We start from the raw sequence: 16,628 nt of genomic DNA on the forward strand, positions 1-16,628 counted from the left end.
TCGCACCGGTCCCCCCCTCAGCAAGGAGGTAATGGGAGCCGCTACCTGACCAAAGCCCCGGATAAACCTCCGGTAGTAGTTGGCAAACCCTAAGAATCGCTGCACCTCCTTAACCGTGGTTGGAGTCGGCCAATTACAAACGGACGAAATGCGGTCAATCTCCATCTCCATCCCTGACGCGGACAGGCGGTGCCCTAAGAAGGAGACAGACTTTTGAAAGAACAGACATTTCTCTGCCTTGACGTACAGGTCACCAGGGACACATGCTCGGCTCGTGTAGCGGAGTATATGAGAATATCATCTATATACACCACTACACCCTGTCCATTCAGGTCCCTGAAAATCTCATCTACAAAGGATTGGAAGACTGATGGAGCGTTCATCAACCCGTACGGCATGACGAGGTACTCATAGTGCCCAGATGTGGTACTAAATGCCATCTTCCACTCATCTCCCTCCCGGATACGCACCAGGTTGTACGCTCACCTGAGATCCAATTTTGTGAAGAAGCGCGCCCCGTGCAATGACTCTGTCATACTAGCAATGAGCGGTAGTGGATAACTGTCCTTGACAGTGATCTGATTGAGACCCCGGTAGTCAATCCACAGGCATAAACCTCCATCCTTCTTCTTCACAAAAAAGAAACTCGAGGAGACAGGTGAAGTGGATGGCCGAATGTATCCCTGCCCCAGAGATTCGGAGACATATGTTTCCATAGCCGCCGTCTCTTCCTGTGACAGGGGATACACGTGACTCCGGGGAAGTGCAGCGCCTACCTGGAGATTTATCGCACAATCCCCCTTTCGATGGGGTGGTAATTGAGTCGCCTTCTTTTTACAGAAGGCGAGAGCCAAATCGGCATATTCGGGGGGAATGTGCATGGTGGAGACCTGGTTTGGACGTTCCACCATAGTTGCCCCTATGGAAACACCTACACACCTCCCCGAGCACTGACTTGACCATCCCTTGGGAGCCCTCTGATGCCATGAAATCGTGGGATTAGGAGAAGTTAACCAGGGAAGCCCCAACACCCCTGGAAACACAAGAGAATCAATCAGATAGAGACTAATTTTCTCCTCATGACCCTCCTGCATCTTCATCCAGAGTGGAGCTGTGACCTCCCTAATCAGGCCTGACCCTAAAGGGTGACTATCTAAGGCATGTACAGGGAAGGGCACATCAACAGGAACAATAGGAATCCCTAAACTACGGGAAAACTGACGATCAATAAAGTTCCCAGCTGCGCCTGAATCTACGAGCGCCTTATGCTGGGAATGAGGGGAAAACTCTGGAAATACGATATCAATACACATATGCGCAACAGGGAGCTCTGGGTGAGTCGGGTGCCTACTCACCTGAGACGGTCCACCAGTGCTCTGCCTACTGCCTCGACTCCCTAAAGACCCTCCCCAGCATCGACCAGCAGTGTGTCCTCTGCGGCCACAGTTGGTGCAGGAGACGGCCCTTCTTCCGGTTTCCCTAAGCGCAGCACCTCCGAGCTCCATAGGGGTAGGGTCGGAGGTGCTGGGGGATGGAATGGACGGACCCTGTTCCGGACGTCCGCGGGTTGCCAACAGGTTATCCAGCCTTATCGACATATCCACCAGTTGGTCCAGGTTAAGGGTGGTGTCCCTGCAGGCCAGTTCCCGACGAACATCCTCCCGTAGGCTGCATCGTAGTGGTCGATCAGGGCCCTCTCATTCCATCCTGCGCTGGCAGCCAGAGTCCTGAAGTCCAGTGCAAAGTCCTGTGTGCTCCTCTTCCCCTGTCAGAGGTGGAATATACGTTCCCCCGCCGCTCTCCCCTCCGGTGGATGATCGAATACCGCCCGAAAGCGGCAGGTGAAATCCTCATAGCGTACTGACGCTGCGTCTATTCCTCCCGACTCGGCGTTGGCCCACTCGAGCGCTCTCCCCGACAGACAGGAGATGAGGGCGGACACGCTCTCGTATCCCGAGGGAGCCGGGTGGATGGTAGCCAGGTAGAGCTCTACCTGGAGAAGAAAACCCTGGCACCCGGCAGCTGTACCATCGTATGCCCTCGGGAGCGAGAGCCGAATCCCACTGGACCCAGGTGACGAAGGGGTGGACAGTGGTGTGGGTGGTTGTGTAGTTGGAGGAGGATAACCACCTCTCTCCCATCGCTCCTTGGTGTTCAACACGCGCTCCATTGCGGTGCCGAGAGTCTGGATCATGGTCGCCTGCTGTTGGACACGTTCCTCCATTGATCCGGACGAAATGAATGTACCTGCTGACTCCATTTAAGGTGCGTGTTTCTGTCAGGTGGTCAGTGTGATGCGGTAGGACGAAGTCAGGCGCAGGACACAGAGCTAATCGAAAACGTACTTTACTCGTAGGTAACGTAAATAACATAACCTCCACGCAGGGAGGAACAAACCCGCTCACCAGACGACAACCAAACATGAACAAACACGCACAAAACACAGTGGGAGCCAGAGGGTTAAATAGGGAAGAAATCAATACATAATGGGAACCAGGTGTGAACAATAAAGATAAAACAAGTAGAACACAGAAACATCGATCGGTAGCAGCTAGTACTCCGGCGACGATGAACGCCGAAGCCTGCCCGAGCAAGGAGGAGGAGCAGCCTCGGCTGAATCCGTGACACCTATGCCTGTTTGGCTGTGATGAGCGAGCCACTCCTCTCCCCCCATGTGCTCGAGAGAAAATGTGTTCTGCTCACCTTCTGAACATTTCAAAATGCAATTGCAGGAAAAACACAGCCTTGGAAGCTTTGTCCCCTTGTCCCTGTCGAAGAGAGTAGGGTATCAGCATTCTGTAGGCATAATTCTTTGTTTATAATTATTAAATATTCAGCTTAATAGCAACTATTTTACAACCAAGATATGATATGGCTTTGCAAGGGCATAGGCCTATAGGTATCATGGGTAGCAGCAGTTTTTTTTAGGACATTACATTTACTGTTGGATGAATGCATTGCTACTAGCAGTGGGTAGCCTATTATATTTAGAGTTAGCAATCTAGTTAGTTAATGTGTTTTGAGTTTCCACTTCCTCATGTGTGGAACACCAAATTAATAATCCTATGAAATTAGTTAGTGCACATAAAGATGTACAGTGCCCCCAGAAAGTATTCACTCCCAATGTTCCCTCTAATTTTTTGCGGCACGGAGCAAACTTCAGGTCTGCTGAGTGTAAACTTCAACATTGTGAAAATTATATGGAACTTTAAGCTGTACCCGCTTAAAGTTACAGTTTCAGACAGTGGTCAAGTAGGCTACTGTGGCTATTTGATCATAATGTAGGCCTACCAGAGTTGCCTACCATTAAAAACTATGGAAACAATGCATCCCATAACATTTTAACATGGAAATAGCTGTTCTATCATTCAGCTTACAGTAGCAGCCAATATGTGGTGTTCAATGTAGGCCTACATTTCATGAGACTTTTGAAAAAAACATACAGGGCTTGTCATTAACCTGTTTATCCACTTGTCCTTCAGACACGGAGGTGACTGAAAATGTTGTGTTGTTTGATGCAAGAAACCACTTTACAAAATAAAATGCATTATTATTCCCATACCATTATTAAAGAGAATCAGACAAATTATGCTACCCTCTTCCTATTGGCTACTTAGTTTATTCAAGACCATCTCGAAATACAACACTGCCCCTTTAAGACAAAAAAAAGATCATTACCGGACTTGCATTTCAAAGATTTCTAGAAATGTACACGTTTTGTGCTCTTGTAGGAAACAATAACTCCACCATTCCTGACTACAGGTGCATGTCAGAGAAAAAACCAAGCCTTGAGGTCGAAGGAATTGTCCATAGAGCTTCGAGACAGGATTGTGTCGAGGCACAGATCTGGGGAAGGGTACCAAAAAATGTTGGCAGCATTGAAGGTCTCCAAGAACACAGTGGCCTTCATCATTCTTAAATGGAAAAAGTTTGGAACCACCAAGACTCTTTCTAGAGCTGGCCTGTCACGGATTCAGCCGAGGCTGCTCCTCCTCCTTGCTCGGGCAGGCTTCGGCGTTCGTCGTCCCCGGAGTACTAGCTGCTGCTGATCGATGTTTCGGTGTTTGTCATGTTTGGTCTTTATTGTTTACACCTGTTTCCCATTATGTTTTATTGTGTTCCCTTTATAACCCTCTGTTTCTCATTGTGTATTGTGCGCAATTGTTTTGGTCTTTGCGGCAGTTGCCCATGTGTGCGGTTCATATTAATTCCTCTCTGATTGAGATTGCCTTTGTACTTTGTATTTGCACTGCATCCAGTAAAGTTTCTGCCAGTAGCTTGGTGTCCTGCTCTTGACTTCGCCTACTGCATACACGTCGCTGTGACAGAATTACGCACCTTTAGACATGGAGTCAGCAGGAGCGCCGGTGCCAGCTGGATCAATATAAGAGCGCGTAGAACAACAAGCGGCTATGATCCAGGCTCTCGGCACCGCCATGGAACAGGTGGTGAAAACCGAGAAGCGATGGGAAAGAAGAAGTTGGTCTACACTTCTTCCGACGATACCACCACCATCAGCTATGCCCATCGCTTCATCTCCGGGGTCCAGTGGGATTCGGCTCTCGCTCCCGAGGGCTTATGATGGCACAGCTGCCGGGTGTCAGGGTTTCCTGCTCCAGGTGGAACTCTACCTGGCAACCATCCACCCGGCGCCCTCAGGATACGAGAGCGTGTCCACCCTCATCGCCTGTCTGTCCGGCAAGGCGATGGAGTGGGCCAACGCCGAGTGGGGGGGAATAGATGCCGCTACAGTCAACTATGCGGAGTTCACCCGCCGCTTCAGGGCAGTATTCGATCATCCACCAGAGGGTAAGGCGGCGGGTGAACGTCTATTCCACCTTCGACAGGGGAGGAGGAGCGCGCAGGAGTTCGCACTGGACTTCCGGACACTGGCTGCCAACGCGGGATGGAATGAGAGGGCCCTCATCGACCACTACAGATGTAGCCTGAGGGAGGACGTGCGTCGGGAATTGGCCTGCAGGGACACCAACCTAAACTTCGATCAACTGGTGGACATGTCGATTCGCCTGGACACCCTGTTGGCTACCCGCGGACGTCCGGACTCGGGGCCGTCCATTCCATCCCCCAGCACTTCCGAGCCGACCCCTATGGAGCTCGGAGGTGCTGGTACTAGGAGAGAGACCAGGAGAGAGGCCGTCCCCTGCACCAACTGTGGCCGCAGAGGACACACTGCTGGTCGGTGCTGGGGAGGGTCTCCTCGGAATCGAGGCAGTAGGTCGCGCACTGATGAGTCATTCCAGGTGAGTAGGCGTCCAACTCACCCAGAGCTCCCTGTTGCGCATATGTGTATTAAAGTTGTGTTTCCCAAGGTTTCTCCTCATTCCCAGCATAAGGTGCTAGTCGATTCAGGCGCAGCTGGGAATTTTATTGATTGCCATTTCACCCATAAGTTAGGGATTCCTATAGTTCCAGTGGATGTGCCCTTCCCTATCCATGCCCTAGATAGTCGCCCTTTGGGGTCTGGGTTGATTAGGGAGGTCACGGCGCCGCTCAGGATGAAAACGCAGGAGGGCCATGAGGAGATAATTCGGTTGTATTTGATTGACTCTCCTGCGTTTCCCGTGGTGTTGGGGCTTCCCTGGTTGACGTCTCATGACCCCAACATTTCATGGCAGCAGAGGGCTCTCAAGGGATGGTCTGATCAGTGTGTCGGGAGGTGTGTGGGTGTTTCCGTAGGGGCCACGACGGTGGAAAGTCCGAACCAAGTTCCCACAATGCACATTCCACCTGAATATGCCGATTTGGCTCTCGCCTTCTGTAAAAAGAAGGCGACTCAATTACCACCCCATCGACAGGGGGATTGTGCGATAAACCTCCAAGTAGGCGCTGCGCTTCCCCGTAGCCATGTGTATCCTCTGTCTCAGGCGGAGACGGCAGCTATGGATACATATGTCGCCGAATCGCTGAGACAGGGATACATATGGCCGTCCACTTCCCCTGCGTCCTCAAGTTTCTTTTTTGTGAAGAAGAAAGATGGGGGTTTACGCCCGTATATTGACTACTGTGGTCTCAATCAGATCACCATCAAATACAGCTATCCTCTCCCTCTGATTGCTAGTATGACGGAGTCATTACACGGGGTGCGATTCTTCACAAAATTGGATCTCAGGAGCGCGTACAACCTGGTGCGCATTAGGCAGGGAGATGAGTGGAAGACAGCATTCAGTACCACCTCGGGTCACTATGAGTACCTCGTCATGCTATACGGGTTAATGAATGCTCCTTCAGTCTTCCAATCATTTGTGGATGAGATTTTCCGGGACTTACATGGACAGGGTGTAGTGGTGTATATTGATGACATTCTAATATACTCCGCTACCCGCGCAGAGCATGTGTCCCTGGTTCGTCGGGTGCTTGGTAGACTGTTGGAGCATGACCTGTATGCAAAGGCGGAGAAATGTCTGTTCTTCCAGGGGTCCATCCCCTTCCTGGGACACCGGTTGTCCGCGTCAGGGATGGAGATGGAGATTGACCGTGTTTCAGCTGTGCGCAATTGGCCGACTCCCTCCACGGTGAAGGAGGTGCAGCGGTTCTTGGGTTTTGCCAATTACTACCAGAGGTTTATCCGGGGCTTTGAGCAGGTAGCAGCTCCCATTACCTCCCTGCTAAAGGGGGGTCCGGTGCGTCTGCAGTGGTCGGCTGAGGCGGACAGGGCTTTTAGGCATCTGAAGGACCTGTTTACCTCGGCTCCGGTGCTGGCACATCCGGATCCCTCTTTGGCGTTCCAAGTTGAGGTGGATGCGTCCGAGGCTGGGATCGGTGCTGTACTGTCTCAGCGCTCGGGTACGCCACCAAAACTCCGCCCCTGTGCTTTCTTTTCTAAGAAGCTCAGTCCGGCGGAGCGCAATTATGATGTGGGGGACAGGGAGCTGTTAGCTGTGGTTCAAGCCCTGAAGGTGTGGAGGCATTGGCTTGAGGGGGCTAAACACCCTTTTCTCATTTTGACTGACCATCGTAACCTGGAGTACATCCGGGCGGCGAGGAGGCTGAACCCTCGCCAGGCTAGGTGGGCTATGTTTTTCACCCGATTTGTATTTACGCTCACCTATGGATCAGGGTCACAGAACGCTAAGGCAGACGCCCTGTCCCGACTATATGACACAGAGGAGAGGTCCATTGAGCCTTGTCTGGTGGCACCGGTGGTATGGGAGGTTGATGCGGACATCGAGCGGGCGTTACGTACCGATCCTACTCCCCCACAGTGTCCAGAGGGTCGGAAGTACGTGCCGCTCGAGGTTTGTGATCGATTAATATATTGGGCTCACATGTCACCTTCTTCTGGCCATCCTGGTATTGGACGGACAGTGCACTGCCTTAGTGGAAAGTACTGGTGGCCCACTTTGGCTAAGGACGTGAGGGTTTATGTTTCCTCCTGCTCGGTGTGCGCTCAGTGCAAGGCGCCTAGATACCTACCCAGAGGGAAAGTACAACCCCTACCCGTTCCACAACGACCGTGGTCTCACCTCTCGGTGGATTTCGTCACGGACCTTCCCCCCTCCCAGGGGAATACGACGATCTTGGTCGTTGTGGATCGGTTTTCAAAGGCCTGCCGTCTCATTCCTATGCCAGGTCTCCCTACAGCCCTACAGACTGCTGACGCCCTGTTTACACACGTCTTCCGGCACTACGGGGTACCTGAGGATATAGTGTCTGATCGGGGTCCCCAGTTCACCTCTTGAGTCTGGAGGGCGTTTATGGAACGTCTGGGGGTCTCGATTAGCCTTACCTCAGGGTTTCACCCCGAGAGTAATGGGCAGGTGGAGAGAGTGAACCAGGATGTGGGTAGGTTTCTGAGGTCCTATTGCCAGGACCGGCAGGGGGAGTGGTCGGAATATATCCCCTGGGCAGAAATAGCCCAAAACTCACTTCGCCACTCCTCAACTAACCTTACGCCTTTTCAGTGTGTGCTAGGTTATCAGCCGGTCCTGGCACCTTGGCATCAGAGCCAGATCGAAGCCCCTGCGGTGGACGAGTGGTTTCGGCGCTCGGAGGAAACCTGGAACGCTGCGCATGTCCATCTACAGCGAGCGATCAGGCGGCAAAAGGCGAGCGCCGATCGCCACCGCAGTGAGGCTCCGGTGTATGCACCGGGAGATCGGGTCTGGCTCTCGACCCGAAACCTGCCCCTTCACCTGCCCTGCCGGAAGCTGGGTCGGCGGTTTGTGGGGCCAATTAAAGTCCTGAGGAGATTGAACGAGGTATGTTATAGGTTACAACTGCCCATTAATTACCGCATTAACCCCTCGTTCCATGTGTCTCTCCTCAGGCCGGTAGTAGCTGGTCCACTCCAGGAGAGTGAGGTACGAGAGGCTCCTCCGCCCCCGCTGGACATCAAGGGGGCTCCGGCGTACTCAGTCCGTTCCATCTTGGATTCAAGGCGTCGGATGGGGGGCCTGCAGTATCTCGTGGAGTGGGAGGGGTACGGTCCGGAGGAACGGTGCTGGGTCCCTAGGAGGGACATCCTAGATCCCTCCATATTGAGGGATTTCCACCGGAGTCATCCGACTCGCCCTGCTCCGCGTCCTCCTGGCCGTCCCGAGGCCGGGGTCGGCGCACGGCTGGAGCAAAAATAAAATGCATTATGATTCCCATACCATTATTAAAGAGAATCAGACAAATTATGCTACCCTCTTCCTATTGGCTACTTAGTTTATTCAAGACCATCTCGAAATACAACACTGCCCCTTTAAGACAAAAAAAAGATCAATACCGGACTTGCATTTCAAAGATTTCTAGAAATGTACACGTTTTGTGCTCTTGTAGGAAACAATCATTCCCCCATTCCTGACTACAGGTGCATGTCAGAGAAAAAACCAAGCCTTGAGGTCGAAGGAATTGTCCATAGAGCTTCGAGACAGGATTGTGTCGAGGCACAGATCTGGGGAAGGGTACCAAAACATTTTGGCAGCATTGAAGGTCTCCAAGAACACAGTGGCCTCCATCATTCTTAAATGGAAAAAGTTTGGAACCACCAAGACTCTTTCTGCTGGCCTGTCACGGATTCAGCCGAGGCTGCTCCTCCTCCTTGCTCGGGCAGGCTTCGGCGTTCGTCGTCCCCGGAGTACTAGCTGCTGCCGATCGATGTTTCGGTGTTTGTCTTGTTTGGTCTTTATTGTTTCCACCTGTTTCCCATTATGTTTTATTGTGTTCCCTTTATAACCCTCTGTTTCTCATTGTGTATTGTGCGTAATTGTTTTGGTCTTTGCGGCAGTTGCCCATGTGTGCGGGTCATATTGTTTCCTCTCTGATTGAGGTTGCCTTTGTACTTTGTATTTGCACTGCATCCAGTAAAGTTTCTGCCAGTAGCTCAGTGTCCTGCTCTTGACTTCGCCTACCGCATACACGTCGCTGTGACATGGCCGCCCGGCCAAACTGAGCAATCGGGGGAGATGGGCTTTGGTCAGGGAGGTGACCAAGAACCCGATGGTCACTCTGACAGAGCTCCAGAGTTCCTCTGTGGAGATGAGAGAACCTTCCAGAACGACAACCATTTCTGCAGCACTCCACCAATCAGGCATTTATGGTAGAGTGGCCAGACAGAAGCAACTCCTCAGTAAAAGGCACATGATAGCCCGCTTGGAGTTTGCCAAAAGGCACCTAAAGGACTCTCAGACCATGAGAAACAAGATTCTCTGGTCTGATGAAACCAAGATTGAACTCTTTGGCCTGAATGTGAAGCGTCACATCTGGAGGAAACCTGGCACCATCCCTATGGTGAAGCATGGCAGTGGCAGCATCATGCTGTGGGGATGTTTTTCAGCGGCAGGGACTGGGAGACTAGTCAGGATCGAGGGAAAGATGAACGGAGCAAAGTACAGAGAGATCCTTGATGAAAACCTGCCCGAGAGCGCTCAGGACCTCAGACTGGGGCGAAGGTTCACCTTCCAACAGGACAACGACCCTAAGCACACAGCCAAGACAACACAGGAGTGGCTTCGTGACAAGTCTCTGAATGTCCTTGAGTGGCCCAGCCAGAGCCCGGACTTGAACCCAATCTAACATCTCTGGAGAGACCTGAAAATCGCTGTGTAGCGACGCTCCCCATCCAGCCTGACAGAGCTTGAGAGGATCTGCGGAGAAGAATGGGAGAAACTCCCCAAAACAGGTGTGCCAAGCTTGTAGCGTCAAACCCAAGAAGACTCAAGGCTGTAATCGCTGCCAAAGGTCCTTCAACAAAGTACTGAGTAAAGGGTCTGAATACTTACGTAAATGTGATATTTCTGTTTTTTATTTTTTATAAATTTGCAAACTTTTCTAAAAATCTGTTTTTGCTTTGTCATTATGGGGTATTGTGTGTAGATCGATGAGGGGGAAAAAACAATTTAATCAATTTTAGAATAAGGCTGTAACATAACAAAATGTGGAAAAAGTCAAGCGGTCTGAATACTTTCCGAATGCACTGTATAAGCGATTGGAGAAAGAGTCTCATTTCATACAAACACATTTTCGTCCACTTTTCCTCTCCTCACCTCCTCTCTTCCATAACCTTTCAAAAGGAGGCCAGAGAGTACGGAGGAGAGAGGACGCAGGAGTTGAGGAAATCTAATTGAGAAAAGGCCATGGACTGTTCTCCATGCTCCCGTCCGGAAGGCGGTACCAGTGCATCAAGGCTCAGACCAACAGACTCCTAAACAGCTTCTATCCCCTGGTCATAATACTGGTAGATTGCTAACAACTACTGCTCTCCCTCTCCCACAGACTATCCACACTGACTCTTTGCCCATCCACAGGTCTCTCTACCCATTCAGACACACACACCTTCACTGTCACTCTTACTCACACGTACACACACATATTCACATACACACACTCACATACATCCTCACTCACACATTCATTACTGACGCCACACACTTGCACCCACACATCCCCTCATACCTACGCTGCTGCTAAAATGATTATTGATTAGATTTATTACTACCATTACACTGCTGTTCATTGATTATTGATTGCCATTACCATTAGTATTTATCTATTTAATCTGCTACTGTTCACTATAACTACTGTTTACATGTATATGTTACCACTAGTATTTTACCATAAGTATTTATATATTCCTGCTACCAGTCACTTTTATGATTAAACCCACCTCAACCACTCCAGTACCCCTGCACATGGAATAAGGTACTGCCACTGACCTGTATATACTTGCATTCTTGTATTTCTTCAACTTATATCATACTTGTTGTATTTTTTATTCTTTTTTCTTTTATCTATATTATTATTATCACTGCATTGTTGGTAAAGAGCTCTCAAAGTAAGAATTTCACTGTACTGTTTTATACCTGTTGTATCCTGTGCATGTGGTGAATAAACTTTGAAACTTGAAACAAATGGGAGGACAGTGTGGTGCCAGGACAACAACCTCTCCCCCAACGTCAGCAAGACAAAGGAGCTGATCGTGGACTACAGGAAACGGAGGGCCGAGCACGCTCCCATTCACATCGACGGGGCTGTAGTGGAGAGGGTCGAGATCTTCATGTTCCTCGGTGTCCACATCACTAAGGATCTGTCATGGTCCAAACACACCAACACAGTCATGAAGAGGGCACGACAACGCATCTTGCCCCTCAGGAGGCTGAAAAGATTTGGCATGGGCCCTCAGATCCTCAAAAAGTTTTACAACTGCACCATTGAGAGCATCTTGACTGGCTGCATCCGACCGCAAGGTGCTACAGAGGGTAGTGTGTACGGCCCAGTACATCACTGGAGCCGAGCTCCCTGCCATCCAGGACCTCTATACCAGGCGTTGTCAGAGGAAGGCCTCAAAGACTCCAGCCACCCAAGTGATAGACTGTTCTCTCTGCTACCGCACGGCAAGCGATACCAGAGCGCCAAGTCTGGGAGAAAAAAGCTCCTGAACAGCTTCTACCCCCAAGCCAGAAGACTGCTGAACAGGCTACCTGGACTATTTGCATTGACCCCCTTTTTTTGGCACCTACTCTCTTGCACTGGCTCTATGCACACTCACACATACCATACTGACACTCCAAAACACACATACACACACACACACACACACACACTCACATACACTCACACAAAACACACACACACATGCACATTGACGCCACACACACACACACACACACACACACACACACACACACACACACACACACACACATATACACACTTTCACACTATTCACAAACGCTGCCTCATACCCCTGCACATTGGCTGGTACTCCTTGGGCCCTGTGTAGCTCAGTTGGTAGAGCATGGCACTTGCAACGCCAGGGTTGTGGGTTTGATTCCCACGGGGGGCCAGTATACGAATAACATGTATACATTCACTAACTGTAAGTCGCTCTGGATAAGAGCGTCTGCTAAATGACTAAACATTTTGTATATAGCCTCATTACTGTTATTTTATTGTGTTACCATTTCCTTTTTTTCATTTAGCTAATTTTTCTTACTTTTTTTCTTACATTGTTGGAAAAGTGCTCATAAGTAAGCATTTCAAGGTAAAGTCTACACTTGTTGTATTTGGTGCATGTGACAAATACAATTTGATTTGATTACATTGAAGTGGAAATACCCTAAAAGTGTAAGGATGTTGATGTTCGCATAAAAAGGGCAGGAGATAGAGATATGACCATGCCCATCTACTGCTAAAGCACTAAAAATTGAAAGAGGGAGGTCGGCAAGAGGGGTCCAGCTGCAACATCATCTCGCAGAGCAGTCATCCCACAGGATCGCTATGCTGCCACCTACTGATATGTCATCTCTCAGAGCAGTCATCCCACAGGGTCTCTATGCTGCCACTTACTGATATGTCATCTCTCAGAGCAGTCATCCCACAGGGTCTCTATGCTGCCACCTACTGATATGTCATCTCTCAGAGCAGTCATCCCACAGGGTCTCTATGCTGCCACCTGCTGATATGTCATCTCTCAGAGCAGTCATCCCACAGGGTCTCTATGCTGCCACCTACTGATATGTCATCTCTCAGAGCAGTCATCCCACAGGGTCTCTATGCTGCCACCTGCTGATATGTCATCTCTCAGAGCAGTCATCCCACAGGGTCTCTATGCTGCCACCTACTGATATGTCATCTCTCAGTGCAGTGCATCTCTCAGGAAAAGTGGGGGTTTCAAAAGGAGTGGACATTTAGAAATAAACCATATATAAGGACTAGTGGGGGTTTTGAAAGGTGCCACTCAGGAAGTCTTTTGGGTTATTGGGCGTTACTCATGGTCTGCAGAGATGACAGTAAGGAATTTCAGTTATGCAAAAAAAAAAGAGTATATTCACTCACTTGAGCTGTGTCTTTGAACATTACCTACCGGTAGCCATGTATGTAACATTAAGCTTTTTGTAAATGGAAATGCTAGCTAACGTTATTGAGGTCGTCAGAGGTGTCGTTTAAAACTGAAATCTCAATTTTATGAAATCCCCGGGGACCTCTTCACTCGTAATGATAGGGGCGGGGCAGGTAAGCGCTTCGAAGACGAGAGAAAACGGTCGGTTACTTTGGGTTTTTATTGTCGATCGTGCTGCAACAGATTTGTAGGCCACATACGCAATTGGTTTGGGATACGTATTTTGAAATAGCATGGGTAATTGCCACACAGTTGGACCAAATGAGGCCCTCGTGGTTTCAGGTACGTAACGTTAAGTTACATTCATCTTCAACTTTGGGAATGCTAATTTAACGGTAGCTAACGCTAGATAACTACTTTCACGTCTTATTTACACAGTGACGCGCACATTGCCGCTTTATTCGCAATGGATAACCTCATTTTGTCATTAGCTACGAATTCAGACGCTGCTCTGGCTTTCGATCGTTGGCTATATTTTATTTTGGCTTTCAGCTAACGTTTTTTGTGTTCCTCAGGAGCTGGGTGCGTAGAATGTTTGTTGAGTTCAAGATGCCACACTTCTCCTAACCACCATATGATTGTAAACAACACATATGTCGCATTTATGTTGTTATTGAAAAGGGATGGTGTTCAATAATAATATAATAAGCCATTTAGCAGACGCTTTTTATCCAAAGCGACCTACAGTCATGCGTGCATACATTATTTTTTTTTTGGTCCCGGGGATCGAACCCACCACCTTGGCGTTACAAGCGCCGTGCTCTACCAGCTGAGCTACAGAGGAGCACAATCAATCAAGTCATTGATGCGGATTTCTAGTTTGGGGAAATATGAACGTTGTGATTATGAATGACAGGCTCCGAGTCTTGAGGTGAGGGAATATGATAGTGGGGGTATGTCAGACCCATAAAATCATACCACAAATCACAGACCAGATTGCATAATACAGATGAAATTGTATGAAATTTGGCCTGGTATGTAAAAGCCTCAGTGATTACAACTAATGGAATATTACCAATGAAATACATATCAGTACAACTCTAAACGTATTATAACTAATGTAGGATAACAAAAACAAGGACATATGAATCAGTTATTAATAGGTTGTAATAACTCTGTTAGAGAGATATAGCTAGTCTATCATATACTGACTGTAGCCTTCTATTTTCTGTGTGGCAATATGGGAGAGAGCTTGTTGTGACATGTGAAAACTGAGCAAGCCAATGGAATTTGTGGAAGTACACTACCAGTCAAAAGTTTGGACACACCTACTTATTCCAGGGTTTTTCTTTATTTTTACTATTTTCTACATTGTAGAATAATAGTGAAGACATCAAAACTATGAAATAACACATATGGAATCATGTAGTAACCAAAAAAGTGTTAAACAAATCAAAATATATTTTATATTTGAGATTCTTCAAATAGCCACCCTTTGCCTTGATGACAGCTTTGCACACTCTTGGCATTCTCTCAACCAGCTTCACCTGGAATGCTTTTCAAACAGTCTTGAAGGAGTTCCCACAAATGCTGAGCACTTGTTGGCTGCTTTTCCTTCCGACTCATCCCAAACAATCTCAATTGGGTTGAGGTCGGGGGATTCTGGTCATCTGATGCAGCACTCCATCAATCTCCTTGGTAAAATAGCCCTTACACAGCCTGGAGGTGTGTTGGGTCATTGTCCTGTTGAAAAACAAATGACAGTCCCACTAAGCCCAAACCAGATGTGATGGCGTATCGCTGCGGTAGCCATGCTGGTTACATTACATTTACATTTTAGTCATTTAGCAGACGCTCTTATCCAGAGCGACTTACAGTTAGTGAATATTATTTTTATTTTTTTTATACTGGCCCCCCATGGGAATCGAACCCACAACCCTGGCGTTGCAAACGCCATGCTCTATCAACTGAGCTACATCCCTGCCGGCCATTCCCTCCCCTACCTGGACAACGCTGGGCCAATTGTGCGTCGCCCATGAGTCTCCCGGTCGCGGCCGGCTGCAACAGAGCCTGGATTCGAACCAGGATCTCTAGTGGCACAGTTAGCACTGCGATGCAGTGCCTTAGACCACTGCGCCACTCAGGAGCAAGTTAAGGTTAAGTGTGCCTTGAACTCTAAATAAATCACAGACAGTGTCACTGTTGGAAACGGACCCAGTCTTTACAGACCCTGATCTGTAGCAGCATGACTGGATAACGGCAATTAAATGGAAGCCATGTTGCTACATTGTGTTGTGTGTATGCCTAGAAAGATTACAATGCCATTTCAATTAGGCTATTTGAAGGATAGACCTCGATCCGCTATACAAGAGTAACTAGGCTATGTTATCTTGGTCTTTAGTAGAAAGAGTCACACAATCAATTAAATTAGTCATGATATCATTATCAACCCTTTTGATGTTATTTTATTATTGATTGAAGTAAAAAAAAAAAAAAAAAAAGATCTTCACACAAAATACATTAAGTGCAACACTTTCCACACCGGAGGAAAGTACTGGAGAAAAGTAGCCTACACATCAGTCAGAGCGCTGTCTGGTGATCCAATGACGAGAGCTAATATATTTAATCTGAGTGGAGAAATGCAACTGAAGCATGAAATTAGGCCTTTTACAATATGTTGATAAAGATTGAGTCTGATGATGACAACACTTAAGGCGTCAGTATGCTTAGAACAAAAATATCACAAAATGTCGTCATAATATATGCACAAACTCTGCCGAACTGTTTCGGCTGGGAAGCATGGGACGCCTTCATAAAGACCCTCTGTTTGAGTGCGATGCCCTTGAAACCTTGCAGCTAAAGGCATCAGCATGCTTCCGTTCGGCTGGTGTGCCGCATACTCCCTTAAAAGACCTTCGCTTGAAAACTGGTACGGCATAGTACGGTTTGTCAAATTTTGAGACGCCATAGCCAGTATACACTTCCTCAAAATAGTCAGAATTTATCTAAGATAACTCAAGACATCTGTCGTTAATTTTGACGTTTTTGCAGAGGAGATCTTAGTTGTGCAATTTTACATCTAACTAAGACGTTTGGTGCAGTATTTCTCAATGAAAAAATGTGCATGAAGACGAGTCGTATTTCGTTGAATGACAATAAAGACTGTATTGAAGAATGCCTACTGCTGACAAATCACAGATGAAGGGGCTTAGACTTCGGCTCCGAACTTTGGCCTGCCTCCAGAAAAAAATGTGTGCCCGAATTCCAAAACGAACAAAAACGTCACAAAATGTCATCATAATATATACACAAACTCTTCCGAACTGTTTCGGCTGGAAGGCAT

General features: G+C 48.3%; 1 protein-coding gene across 5 annotated transcripts in view; it reads left to right on the forward strand.

The window, feature by feature from the left end:
- The first annotated feature begins 13,128 nt into the window (after positions 1-13,128).
- LOC121579426 (flotillin-2a) overlaps positions 13,129-16,628 on the forward strand; it is a 37,187-nt gene continuing 33,687 nt past the window's right edge. For 2 of the 5 annotated variants that reach the window (XM_041894011.2, XM_041894012.2), the window contains exon 1: positions 13,309-13,627. In XM_041894011.2, the coding sequence (XP_041749945.1) occupies positions 13,579-13,627 (49 nt within the window). In that variant the 5' untranslated portion in view covers positions 13,309-13,578. Of the gene's footprint in view, positions 13,236-13,307; positions 13,628-16,628 lie in introns of those variants that run through there. The other 3 variants (XM_041894013.2, XM_041894015.2, XM_041894014.2) reach the window with 3 other exon arrangements.

The sequence above is a fragment of the Coregonus clupeaformis genome, chromosome 13, assembly GCF_020615455.1.
Source record: "Coregonus clupeaformis isolate EN_2021a chromosome 13, ASM2061545v1, whole genome shotgun sequence".
Taxonomy (NCBI): Eukaryota; Metazoa; Chordata; class Actinopteri; order Salmoniformes; family Salmonidae; genus Coregonus; species Coregonus clupeaformis.